The 14,720-nt window shown below is 42.4% G+C and overlaps 1 protein-coding gene across 1 annotated transcript in view; it reads right to left on the bottom strand.

Moving 5' to 3' along the window:
- The window catches only part of LNX1 (ligand of numb-protein X 1), a 136,419-nt gene that overhangs the window by 109,314 nt on the left and 12,385 nt on the right, over positions 1–14,720 (bottom strand). The window contains exon 2 of the mRNA XM_065877398.1: positions 9,558–10,050. Within this exon, the coding sequence (XP_065733470.1) occupies positions 9,558–9,949 (392 nt within the window). The 5' untranslated portion in view covers positions 9,950–10,050. The remainder of the gene's footprint in view (positions 1–9,557; positions 10,051–14,720) is intronic.

Raw genomic sequence — 14,720 nt, 5'->3', positions numbered from 1 at the left:
TTCTAAATGTGATTCATTTCTGCAAGAGCTTAGTATTCAAGGAGCCAACTGACATAAATACCCATTGTACAGGTGGAGAAACCTACATGCGGAGTTTCTCATGAAGCCCTGAACTGTTAGCTCTCTAGGACCCCCTGGAAGGGCGTGTGTGGGTCCACATCAGTCTCCCAGTGGTTCTCAACCAGAATTACAGTGAAGTTCTCCATTCTAGGTCGATTCTCAGCCTGCCTAGTTTATATTCATCGAAGCGCCATCAGCCAAAGAATTTTTTTTTTTTTTTTTTTTAGCTGTACCGCATTGCATGCGGGATCTTAATTCTCTGATCAGGGATCAAACCCATGTCCCCTTCAGTGGAAGCCCAGAGTCTTAACCACCGGACCACCAGGGAAGTCCGAAGGAATATTTTTTTTAACTCATTACATTTTAAATACTGAAACCAAGAATGCAAAAATGATAAATAAATCTGTCTTCTAGTACAAACATAAGACCACACTCACACACAAGCAGCCACCAGCCTGGAGGCGTCATATAGGAATGTAAGGCAAACACTTGCCTTCTGGTAACCTCTGAGTTTTCCTAGTTTAAGGGACTCCAGAGGTAACTAAGTAACTACTTAATTACTGTTGTATTAAGTAACTACTTAATCTAACCTCTCTTCTAAGGGGAGGAAGAGGTAGTCTACCGGCCCAGTCACAGGCCCAAGGCCCAAGAGGGCTCTAGAGTCAGGCTCTGGATTAGCTCCAAATTCTGAATCCTGGCTAATGCTCAGGAAGCCTGAGGGAAGGAAGTATATATTAAGCATTTGATGACTAACAAATATATATATATATATATATATTTTTTTTTTTTTTGCAGTATGTGGGCCTCTCACTGCTGTGGCCTCTCCCGTCGCGGAGCACAGGCTCCGGACGCGCAGGCTGAGCGGCCATGGCTCACGGGCCCAGCCGCTCCGCGGCACGTGGGATCTTCCCGGACCGGGACATGAACCCGCATCCCCTGCATCGGCAGGCGGACTCTCAACCACTGCGTCACCAGGGAAGCCCAAATATAACATATTTTTGGAAATGTTGGTTTCAACCTACTTAGGAAGCCCAAGTGTGGAGAGACTCACAGCAAGCATGGGGCCCAACACCTCCCCTCCATGAGAGTTTCCTCATCATCGAGGGTGCTGAGGGGGCCTGTGAAGAACTCTGAGGCCGCAGCTCAGAGAGATGATTTCAACTAGCTTTGGGTTCTTTCCTCACTGTTGCCTTTCACATGTGCATCTCGTTATCAGCTGAGTGTTCAGCAGGTCTTTTCCCCAGGCTTCCCTGAGGTGTGTGGGTCACACGGCCTGCGTGGGCAGGGGAACGAAATTCCCACTCTGGGCAGCTGAGGTGCACTTGTGTCATCTCTGTCCTGCGCCCCAGAGCCCCCCCCCCGCCCGCCACACTGCCTCTTCCCAGCCCTTCCCCTGCACCACTCCTGCTCCGGCCTTGCTCTCAGATCCAGGTGCTATCTTATCCCAACTTTTAGGGATATTCTTGGCCCCAAATCAGTTCTTGATCAGGGGCTGAGGAAGGACCGCTATGTCTCCACTTTCTCTCCAGAGAGTGCTCCTATTTCTTTCCTTGTCTCTCTCCTCTCTACCCTTCCCCCTGCAAAACTCCAGCGGTGGGCAGAATAATGACCACCATCCGCCCCAAAGATGTCCACCTACTCATCCTCAGAACATGTGAATATGTTACCTCACATGGCAAAAGGGATTTGCTGATGTGGCTAAGTTAAATCTTTTTTTTTTGTTCGTTTTGCGGTACGCGGGCCTCTCACTGTTGTGGCCTCTCCCATTGCAGAGCACAGGCTCCGGATGCACAGGCTCAGCGGCCATGGCTCACAGGCCCACCGGCTCCGCGGCATGTGGGATCCTCCCAGACCAGGGCACGAACTCATGTCCCCTGCATCGGCAGGCGGACTCTCAACCACTGCACCACCAGGGAAGCCCTAAGTTAAATCTTGAGACGAGGAAAGGAGCCTGAATTATCCAGGTGGATTCACTGACTGGATCTCAGTGTCCTTATACAAGAAAGGCAGGCGGATTAGTCATAGAAAGAGATGTGATGATGGAAGGAGAGGAGAGAGACAGAGAGAAAGAAGGGAAAGGTGGGAGAAGAAAGAGAGAGATTTTACGCTGTTGGCTTTGAAGATGGAGAAAGAGGCCACAGGCCAAGGAATGCAGGTGGCCTCTGGAAGCTGGAGGCCATAAGGAAAGGGATTCTCCTCAAGAGCCAAAAGGAACTAACCTCTCAACACCTTGATGTTAGTGAGACCCGTGCTGGACTTTGAATGCTCAGAACTGGAAGATAACACACTTGCACTGTTTTAAGCCACAAAGTTTGTGATCATTTGTTAGAACAGCAATAGGAAACGAATACACCTCCCAAAACAAATATATAGACGGCAAACGTCGGGAACACAGGAAGGTGGGAGGGCGGCCTACCAGAGCCTTTCTCTTCCTCATCTCCTCACTTCTCCTACCCAGTGTGACCTCAGTCTTGGCTCTGGTCCCCATCAGCATCTGTCTGCATCTAACCTCTGACCCCAGACCAACTCCCCCTCCAGACAATGCCTCTCCTACCTGGGTAAAACTTGCAGCAAAGGTCACACATAGACTCCCTTACCCCTTCTCCTCTGGCCACACTGCCTTCCAGGCAATCAGAGAAGAGCCACATCCTAGTTTACACACCAACAATCACAGAGGGTCAGAGGCAGCCCAGAAACCTGAGATAGATGCATTTGGTGCAACATCTTAGGGGAGAAAAGTGAATTCACTGACGTAATTATACGGAAAGCACGTGTGAAGCATTACACCCAGGCCATTGCTTTGGACGCAAACTTCCATGTCAGAGATTCTGTGTGTGCCCAAAGACAAAGACTCAGATTCATGACTTAAGGAATGTGACCTTTAAAAAAAACACCTGCACCTGCCTCTTGCCCTTGTTACAACAGGAACCAAGATAAATACCAGCCTCCAAATTTCCTCTTACAAAATAACTGTGGTATTATTGTTCACGCTTTATTAAGCACCTTAAACGCTCTAAGAGAGTAACTCCTATACCCAAGACCCAGGGGTGCCCCTGGGCCGTCCACACGAGGAACATTCAGGAGCATGACAATGTGAGTGGACGAAGTAAGAGGTGGACAGGTGGAGTGGGTGATGTTGGCCACCATCAGGAGCGGTCAGACCAATGTTCTACCACCAGTGTGTGTACCTTGGCTGAAAAATTTGCAGAACAAATCGCTTGAAGGACAAAAGGTTTCCAAATTTCTCCTTTTAAGAACTTAGTTGAAAATACCTCACATCTCCTCAAAGGAGAGTTGGATGTTGCCAATTCTCGTACACAGAAAATTCTAAGAATCATGAGCCAAAGTGGGGGACATTTTCTCCTTTACATAAAAAGAGAAGCAGGGCTTCCCTGGGGGCGCAGCGGTTGAGAGTCCGCCTGCCGATGCAGGGGACGCGGGTTCGTGCCCCGGTCAGGGAAGATCCCACATGCCGTGGAGCAACTATGCCTGTGCACCACAACTACTGAGCCTGGGGTCTAGAGCCCATAAGCCACAACTACTGACCCACGTGCCACAACTACTGAAGTCCACATGCCTACAGTCCGTGTTCCAAAGCAAGAGAAGCCACTGCAATAAGAAGCCCACGCACCGCAACGAAGAGTGCCTCCACTTGGGGCAGACAGCAGAAGGAAGAAGAACTACAATCCTGCAGCCCATGGAACAAAAACCACATTCACAGAAAGATAGACAAGATGAAAAGGCAGAGGGCTATGTACCAGATGAAGGAACAAGATAAAACCCCAGAAAAAAAACTAAATGAAGTGGAGATAGGAAACCTTCCAGAAAAAAGAATTCAGAATAATGATAGTGAAGATGATCTAGGACTTTGGGAAAAAAATGGAGGCGAAGATTGAGAAGATGCAAGAAATGTTTAATAAAGATCTAGAAGAATTAAAGAACAAACAAACAGAGATGAACAACACAATAACTGAAATGAAAAATACACTAGAAGTAATCAATAGCAGAATAACTGAGGCAAGAAGAACGGATAAGTGACCTGGAAGACAGAATGGTGGAATTCACTGCTGCAGAACAGAATAAAGAAAAAAGAATGAAAAGAAATGAAGACAGCCTAAAAGACCTCTGGGACAGCATTGAACACAACAATATTTGCATTATAGGAGTCCCAGAAGGAGAAGAGACAGAGAAAGGACCCGAGAAAATATTTGAAGAGACTATACTTGAAAAGTTCCCTAACATGGCAAAGGAAATAGCCACTCAAGTCCAGGAAATGCAGAGAGTCCCATACAGGATAAACCCAAGGAGAAACACACCGAGACACATAGTAATCAAACTGGCAAAAATTAAAGACAAAGAAAAATTATTGAAAGCAGCAAGGGAAAAAAGACAAATAACATACATGGGAACTGCCATAAGGTTAACAGCTGATTTCTCAGCAGAAACTCTACAAGCCAGAAGGGAGTGGCATGATATACTTAAAGAGATGAAAGGGAAGAACCTACAACCAAGATTACTCTACCTGGCAAGGATCTCATTCAGATTCGATGGAGAAATCAAAAGCTTTACAGACAAGCAAAAGCTAAGAGAATTCAGCACCACCAAACCAGCTGTACAACAAATGCTAAAGGAACTTCTTTAAGTGGGAAACACAAGCAGAAGAAAAGGACCTACAAAAACAAACCCAAAACAATTAAGAAAAGGGTAATAGGAACATATATATCGATACTTACCTTAAATGTGAATGGATTAAATGCTCCAAACAAACGACACAGGCTTGCTGAATGGATACAAAAACAAGACCCATATATATGCTGTCTACAAGAGTCCCACTTCAGACCTAGGGACACATTCAGACTGAAAGTGAGGGGATGGAAAAAGATATTCCATGCAAATGGAAATCCAAAGAAAGCTGGAGTACCAATACTCATATCAGATAAAATAGACTTTAAAATAAAGAATGTTACAAGAGACAAAGAAAGACACTACATAATGATCAAGGGATCAATCCAAGAAGAAGCTATAACAATTATAAGTATATATGCACCCAACATAGGAGCACCTCAATACATAAGGCAACTGCTAACAGCTATAAAAGAGAAAATCGACAGTAACACAATACTACTGGGGGACTTTCACAGCTCACTTACACCAATGGACAGATCATCCAAACAGAAAATTAATAAGGAAAGACAAGCTTTAAGTGACACAATAGACCAGATAGATTTAATTGATATTTATAGGACATTCCATCCAAAAACAGCAGATTACACTTTCTTCTCAAGTGTGCATGGAACATTCTCCAGGATAGATCACATCTTGGGTCACAAGTCAAGCCTCGGTACGTTTAAGAAAATTGAAATCATATCAAGCATCTTTTCTGACCACAACGCTATGAGATTAGAAATCAATTACAGTGAAAAAAAGGTAAAAAACACAAACACATGGAGGCTAAACAATACGTTACTAAATAACCAAGAGATCACTGAAGAAATCAAAGAGGAAATAAAAAAATACCTAGAGACAAATGATAATGAAAAGACAACAATCCAAAACCTATGGGATGCAGCAAAAGCAGTTCTAAGAGGGAAGTTTACAGCTATACAATCCTACCTCAAGAAACAAGAACAGTCTCAAATAAACAATCTAACCTTACACCTAAAGGAACTAGAGAAAGAAGAACAAACAAAACCCAAAGTTAGCAGAAGGAAAGAAATCATAAAGATCAGAGCAGAAATAAATGAAATAGAAACAAAGAAAACAATAGCAAAGCCAATAAAACTAAAAGCTGGTTCTTTGAGAAGATAAACCATTAGCCAGACTCATCAAGAAAAAGAGGGAGAGGACTCAAATCAATAAAATTAGAAATGAAAAAGGAGAAGTTTCAACAGACACAGTAGAAATACAAAGCATCCTAAGAGACTACTAGAAGCAACTCTATGCCTATAAAGTGGACAACCTGGAAGAAATGGACAAATTCTTCGAAGGGTATAACTTTCCAAGACTGAACCAAGAAGAAATAGAAAATATGAACAGACCAAACACAAGTAATGAAATTGAAAGTGTGATTAAAAATCTTCCAACAAACAAAAGTCCAGGACCAGATAGCTTCACAGGTGAATTCTATCAAACGGTTAGAGAAGAGCTAACACCTATCCTTCTCAAACCCTTCCAAAAGATTGCAGAGGAAGGAACACTCCCAAACTCATTCTATGAGGCCACCATCACCCTGATACCAAAACCAGACAAAGGTACTACAAAAAAAGAAAATTATAGACCAAAATCACTGATAATATGGATGCAAAAATCCTCAACAAAATACTAGCAAACAGAATCCAACGATGCATTAAAATGGTCATACACCATGATCAAGTGGAATTTATCCCAGGAATGCAAGGATTCTTCATATACGCAAATCAATCAATGTGATATACCATACTAACAAATTGAAGAAGAAAAACCATATGCCCATCTCAATAGATGCAGAAAAAGCTTTTGAAAAAATTTAACACCATTTATGATAAAAACTCTCCAGAAAGTGGGCATAGAGAGAAACTACCTCAACATAAATAAAGGGCATATACCACAAACCTACAGCAAACATCATTTTCAATGGTGAAAAACTGAAAGCATTTCCTCTAAGATCAGGAAAAAGACAAGGATGTCCACTCTCGCCACTATTATTCAACATAGTTTTGGAAGTCCTAGCCATGGCAATCAGAGAAGAAAAAGAAATAAAAGGAATACACATTGGAAAGGAAGAAGTAAAATTGTCACTGTTTGCAGATGACATGATACTATACATAGAGAATCCTAAAGATGCCACCAGAAAACTACTAGAGTTAATCAATGAATTTGGTAAAGTTGCAGTATTCAAACTTAATGCACAGAAATCTCTTGCATTCCTATACAATAATGACGAAAAATCTGAAAGAGAAATTAAGGAAACGCTCCCGTTTACCACTGCAACAAAAAGAATAAAATACCTAGGAATAAACCTACCTAGGGAGACAAAAGACCTGTATGCAGAAAACTATAAGACACTGATGAAAGAAATTAAAGATGACGCCAACGATGGAGAGATATACCATGTTCTTGGATTGGAAGAATCAACATTGTGAAAATGACTATACTACGCAAAGCAATCTACAGATTCAATGCAATCCCTATCAAATTACCGATGGCATTTTTTACAGAACTAGAACAAAAAATCTTTAAATTTGTATGGAGACACAAAAGACCCCGAACAGCCAAAGCAGTCTTGAGGGAAGAAAACGGAGCTGGAGGAATCAGACTCCCTGACTTCAGACTATACTACAAAGCCAGAGTAATCAAGACAATATGGTACTGGCACAAAAACAGAAATATAGATCAATGGAACAGGATAGAAAGCCTAGAGATAAACCCACACACATATGGTCAACTAATCTATGACAAAGGAGGCAAGGATATACAATGGAGAAAAGACAGTCTCTTCAATAAGTGGTGCTGGGAAAACTGGACAGCTACATGTAAAAGAATGAAATTAGAACACTCCTTAACACCATACACAAAAATAAACTCAAAATGGATTAAAGGCATAAATGTAAGACCAGATACTATGAAACTCTTAGAGGAAACATAGGAAGAACACTCTTTGACATAAATCACAGCAAGATCTTTTTTGACTCACCTTCTAGAGTAATGGAAATAAGAACAGAAATAAACAAATGGGACCTAATGAAACTTCAAAGCTTTTGCACAGCAAAGGAAACCATAAACGAGACAAAAAGACAACCATCAGAATGGGAGAAAATATTTGCAAATGTATCAATGGACATAGGATTAATCTCCAAAATATATAAACAGCTCATGCAGCTCAATATTAAAAAACCAAACCACTCAATCCAAAAATGTGCAGAAGACCTAAATAGACATTTCTCCAAAGAAGACATACAGATGGCCAAGAGGCACATGAAAAGCTGCTCAATATCACTAATTATTAGAGAAATTCAAATCAAAGCTACAATGAGGTATCACCTCACACCAGTTAGAATGGGCATCATTAGAAAATCTACAAACAACAAATGCTGGAGAGGGTGTGGAGAAAAGGGAACCCTCTTACTCTGTTGGTGGGAATGTAAATTGATACAGCCACTATGGAGAACAGTATGGAGGTTCCTTAAAAAACTAAAAATAGAATTACCATATGACCCAGCAATCCCACTACTGGGCATATACCCAGAGAAAACCATAATTCAAAAAGACACATGCACCCCAATGTTCATTACAATAGCCAGGTCATGGAAGCAACCTAAATGCCCATCGACAGACGAATGGATAAAGAAGAGGTGGTACATATATACAATGGAATATTACTCAGCCACAAAAAGGAACGAAATTGGGTCATTTGGAGAGACGTGGATGACTCTAGAGACTGTCATACAGAGTGAAGTAAGTCAGAAAGTGAAAAACAAATATCGCATATTAATGCATATATGTGGAATCTGGAAAAATGGTACAGATGAACCCGTTTGCAGGGCAGAAACTGAGACACAGATGTAGAGAACAAACGTATGGAAACCAAGGGGGGGAAGCAGCGGGGGTGGTGGTGGTGGTGGTGAGATGAATTGGGAGATTGGGATTGACATGTATAGCCTGATGTGTATAAGATGGACGACTAATAAGAACCTGCTGTATAAAAAAATAAATAAAAGAAAATTTAAAAAAAAGAGTAGCCCCTGCTCACCACAACTAGAGAAAGCCCGCACGCAGCAATGAAGACCCAGCACAGCCAATAAATAAATAAATAAATAATATAAATAAATTTAACAACAACAAAAAAGGTAAGCAATGCCCTCCAGGGAATCTTTTTGGGGATCAGGAGCCTCAGAGAAAGCTGCCCATCAGATTTTCCAGTATCTTTCACATTTCAAATGGACACAAATGAACTAAGCCAATCACAAAAGTACAGGCGTTGAATGACGCTTCTTATATGAGGTTCCTAGAGCAGTCAAATTCATGGAGACAGAAACTATTGTAGAATGGCGATTGCCAGCGGCTGGAGAGGAGGGAATGGGAGTTTTTTTGTGTTTGTTTGTGTGTTTGTTTTAATGGGTATGAAGTTTTCGTTCTAGAGGATGAAAAGAGTTCTGGAGATGGATGGATGGTAGTGGTGGACGCAGAATTATATGAATATACGTAATGCCACTGAACTGTATACCGAAAATGGTAAATTTTATGTGATGTATATTTTAACAAAAAACCCCAGTCCTATTAAGGCACACACGCAACTCACAGCCCACAACTCTACCACCTACTGTTTCCTCACCCTGAACCACAGCCATTAATACCTAAGACCTTTCTTATTTTGAATGACTCCTTCCATTGGTTGCAAAGCAGAAGGCAGAGAAACAGGCATCTCGGGAAGCAGCCGGGCCCTGGAACACCCCACCCTTCCAGCGGCCGCCCTGAGGGCGGGGCTTCACTGGATTGGCCGAGGAGAAGCCCCTCCCTACCTCATTTGAAAGTGATGGTCAAGGTCGCAGCGCTGCAGGACCTGTGCACAGTGCTCTGTGAACGGGCAGGTCACCAGCAGCTTGTTGAGGAGCTTGTTGACCAGGATGCTCGATTTCTTGCAGTGCTGCAGGATCACAGGCTTGCGATCCACAGGGCAGAAGTCCTTCTCCACCAGGAAGTTGGTGAGGCAGAGTGTGCAGTAGGTGTGTCCGCAGGGAGTGTCCAGAGGGTCCAGCAGGGCTTGCAGGCAGATGTGGCAAATGAGGTCATCGTCCACTTCTTCCGTGTAGGTGTAGAAGTGGTTTTCCTCAGGGGGGTGGGCTTGGCCGCACACCACACACAGGGGGGCAGGGATGGCGTCTGGGTCCTCAGCAGGGTCCAGCTGGTTCATGGTTGACTGGGAGGGGGCAGGGCAGTGTGACAGGAAACCGACCCAGGAAAACGATGTATCCTCCGGAGAGAATCAAGATCTTCTAGGAGCCATCCACAAACCTAAAAGAGAACAAGACTGCTCATCTTGGTTATGGATGGGAGGCGGTGCTGCCAGGGGACAGAACTGCGCCGTGACTCAGAAGGCCAGGGCTGAGTGCCCACTCAGGTGACTGACATGACCTGGGGCCAGCAGCCTTGCCTCCTTATGCCTCAGTTATCCCAGCAGGAATAATATTTCCCTTTAACGTCCTCATGTTGGTGTAGTGAAAATTACTGGGGTAAGATCTGGGAAATGTCCAGAAATACACCCTATGAAATGTAATTTGTTAATAAAATAGCCCAGTGATTTATAAAATTCTGTCAGAGCAGGACAAGAAGAAAACCAGTTAACGCTCTGACGGCTTTCTCGTATCTGTCTTCCCTACCGTCCTCCAAAACTCAGAAAATATAGGACCTCAGAGTCTTCAGCTAAATCATCTGAGAAGAAATGAGAGCTCTTTGGGCAGTTGTATTTTTATGATGACGAAAGCATTGTTTTCTTCTGTATGTCTTTCATTTACTCAGTCATGTAGTGGTAAAGTGGCTTCTGGAGCCACACTGCCTGGGCCAATCCCACCACCACTGTGCGCCAATGATTTAAGCCTCTGTTTCCATGTCTGTAAAGTGGGGATAATAACAGACTACCTCAGAGGGTTGTTGTGAGGATTAAATGAGATATGAGGCATAAAGCTCTTAGAATTATGCCTGGAATATAGTAAGTGCCCAATAAATATGAATTATTCTTACATGTATTTGTTACTGAAGTCCTTCTGTCTCCAGTCTAGCTCAGTTGGCCTGGAAACTGAAAGCTATAGTTCCTCTAAGGGGTCTTTTTTTTTTTTTTTTTTTTTTTTTTTTGCGGTACGCGGGCCTCTCACCGTTGTGGCCTCTCCGGCCGCAGAGCACAAGCTCCGGACGCGCAGGCTCAGCGGCCATGGCTCACGGGCCCAGCCGCTCCGCGGCATGTGGGATCTTCCCGGACTGGGGCACGAACCCACGTCCCCTGCATTGGCAGGTGGACTCTCAACCACTGCGCCACCAGGGAAGCCCTAAGGGGTCTTTTTGCTTTGTTCTCCTAGTTGTCTTTCATTCAATTATATATATATATTTTCAAACTAGCAGAATACTCTCACACTATGTATTTTCCTTTAGTATCAGAGTTTAAAATGGAGTTTTCAACATCTAGGAAGTCTCCTGATCAGTCAATAAATGTATTTTTTGGCCTTCAGTCATTTTTATTAATGAGCTGCAGTAATGTGAATGAGTAACAATGATAATCATAAACATCTCTGTTTTCAAAAAACATTTTTTGAGCGCCAACCTTGAGCTAGGTAATGAGCTGGCTATGGGGGAGACTTTCAAGAGAGCTTAAAAGGACATGCCTGCCCTCATGGAGTCCCCAGGCCGGAGGAGGTGGACATGAACACAGTAATGAGAAGCCCGGGTAAGCAGTGCAAACAGAGGTCAGCGCTAGGGGACTCTGGGTCAATGCCCATGACAACAAAGAATCCCGCAATACCCCAGCCCCCAACTCAACTTTCTTCTTTTCTGAAAGTAAATAAAATAACTTTAAGCTTGCCACAGGAAAATAAGGACACATGAATAACCTAACAGGAAACTAGCCACGTTTGGAAACAGCACAGCAGTCATAAACTGCCTTGCAGTTTTTTCTTTTTCTTTTCAAATAAAGTCTGAGGTTGTTTGTACAAACATAGCCTTATCTCCAAAAGAAAATACATTGACTTCAACCTTTCACTGAGTCAGCTTCGTGTTTACATTTCTGTGCTGCAGTAATATGGCTTGAAGAACGCTCTGGTCAAGAGGTAGAAGTAAAGTACCTGAAGGTGAAACATTTAGAAATCATAGCATTTTATTTAGCATCAGAAGAGACCACAGGCAGCTAAGGTAGAGGGTGCAGGAGGGGGTGAAGTTGTTTCTAGTCAAATTTCATGGAAACCTACACAGCTGCTCTTTGTCATCAAGGCTGATAGAAGGTACTGGAACCACACAGGAAATGCTTTAAGTGGCATGAAAAACGGTTGAAAAATAAACATGAAAATGGAAATGGGCCACCCAAAGGTTATCATCTGCTATAGGAAAAGAAGTTCACATATTTTGAACTAAAGCTCTAGATATTTAGACCCGGAAGAGTTGGGTCAAATACTCCCACGTGTTCTTTCTTGTTGTGCAGTACTGGAGACTGCTAGGAATGCAGGTGATAGCTCTGGTTGGACAAGTGGGAAAAAAAACAACGTCCCATTTCTAGGCCATTCCCTTGTTGGTGAAAAGGTGGAGTTGGACCAGAGCTTTGGTTTTCACTCTGCTCTGGAAGGGGTGTCAGTTGCCTCAGGGTCTTCCAGGGAACGGAAGGGGGATGGTGGGCTGTGTCCACTTTTCCACTCCACCCAGACCCAGCTCCACTTTTATTTCACACGTTAGATTCCTCATAATATTTGGTTCAAAGCACCGTGGCTTAAGTTAAAAAAAAAAAAAAAAAAAGGCAAACCATCAGACTAGATACTATGAAATCCCTTTCAGAAATAGAGTTCTATGTAGCTGTGCTAATAAAGTGGAGGCGTTTTATTTTGGGGTGGTTGGCTTCTGGGAAAATCTTTTTTTTTTTTCTTTATAACAGCTTTTTGAGTATGCCAGGCACCATGTACCAAGTACTATGCTGGGGCCTTATATATATTATGTTATTTAATCCTTACAAATCCCCAAGGATTTTGTTTTGTTTTTAATTTAACAGATGAGGAAACTGAGGTGCAGTAGGTAAGTAACTTGTCAGTTGCACAAGAAAAGAAACAAACCAGCAAGGGCTCCTGACTCCTTACTGCTCTTCACCATTTTGCCACTTTTCTCCCAGCATCTTTTTTTGATTATGACCAGTGAGAATCCCAAAATGTAACTAACTAAATAAAAGAGCCCCAGGAAATGAGAAGGTGAAAAATCTCTTTAGGCCACATGGCAGATGGGTTTTCCCAAGATCTCTGAATAAAAAGATTCTTTGACTTTACTGAGTGTTAAAATGCCTGACACAGGATGAGTGAATTGGGGCGAGCAAAAACGGCAGGTTTTAGCTCCAACGCTAATTTGTTTTTGTTTTCTTTTTTTTTTATCTGAGACCAATTTGAAGTCCCTAGCAATGGTCCCTATGAGAAAACCAGATTCTTCACGTAATATTAATGTAAACACTGCTGTATATATTTTTCAACTTCGCTTTAGACTAAATAAAGCCTATATGAATAGACACAGATTAAAAGAGCACTGGCTGACAGTTTGGGCTCTAAAGAAAGAACTAGGTAGACTTTAAAAAAATATGATTCATATAATTTACCTGACGTTTCTTATTTCCAGTTTACATCTTATAAGCATGTATGATGTATTATGTTTTGAGACATATATGTGCCTTACTGATGAACTGGGAGGAAATTATCAAAAATCATTAAGGCTTAAAAGGTAAACTCTTTTCTCCCCTAAAAGTGAGCGAGAGGGCCTATCCATCTGCATCAGTCAATGTGTCAGCTGTCAGCACCCTGATCCTGGCTGGGGTAAGGCACGAGAGCTGCAGGGTGGCTTTTTTGCAGTTTGGAGTGAAAAAGAGCAGGAAGTAGATTGCCTCCTTGAGTGTGTGGTTTGGGGTGGAACTCTTATTCTGCCTTGATACAATGCTCTTGTGACTTAGGAACCATTTTTTCCTCCTTCTCCTCTTATGTGGGGGTGGAAGAGACACCCGAGGGACTTTTATAGAGATGTGTAGTCCACCAATGTCACGCCAGGAAGTGCCAGGGAAAATAACAAAATCTCCATTTCTGTTTGTCCTTAATCGCTGCTTCCTTTCCCACTGGTTTATCTTGCCTGAAATCTGTCCAGAACTTTTTCTACCTAACTTTCAAATTCTAAACGTTTGTGGCTTGTCAACAAAGATACATTTCATAGCAAATGTGAATCAGCACCATCCCCAGCCAAGAGGGTCGTTAGAGGTCATAGGTACACTGTCGCCTGAGCTGGAAAATTCAACAGACTGAAGACTTAATATCCTTAAGAACAGGCTTCAGGAGGGAGATTAAGAGGTATAAACTTCCAGCTACAAAATGAAGGTGTCAGGGGGTGAAATAATATAGTCAATAATAATGTGTAGTATCTTCATATGGTGACATATCCTAACTAGATTATCGTGGTGAACATCTTGTAATGTCTAGAAATATCAAGTCACTATGCAGTGTACCAGGAGCTAACATGGTGCTGTAGGTCAATCATACTTCAACAAATTCAGAGAAAAAGAGGTCAGATTTATGGTTACCAGAGTGGGGGGAAGGGGGGGGTGGGTCAAGGTGGTCAAAAGATACAAATTTCCAGTTATAGGATAAATACGCACTAGGGATGTAATGTACGACATGATTAATAAAGTCAACACTGCCATATGTTATATATTAGAGAGTAAATCCTAAGAATTCTCATCACAAGGAAAACAATTTTTTCCTTTATTTTATATCTATATGAGACGATGAATACTCACTAAACTTACTGTGGTAATCATTTCATGATGCATGTATGTCAAATTATAATGCTGTATACTTTATACAGTACTGTATGTCCATTACATCTCAATAAAACTGGATGATAAAAAAGCACACGCACAAAAGAACAGCCTTTGGGATATAGCCTATTTGGAAGTAGAAAAACATTTG

Source organism: Phocoena phocoena, chromosome 5 (assembly GCF_963924675.1).
Source record: "Phocoena phocoena chromosome 5, mPhoPho1.1, whole genome shotgun sequence".
NCBI lineage: Eukaryota > Metazoa > Chordata > Mammalia > Artiodactyla > Phocoenidae > Phocoena > Phocoena phocoena.
The sequence above is the reverse complement of the archived record's forward strand: the minus strand, read 5'-3'. Positions and strand labels throughout refer to the sequence as shown.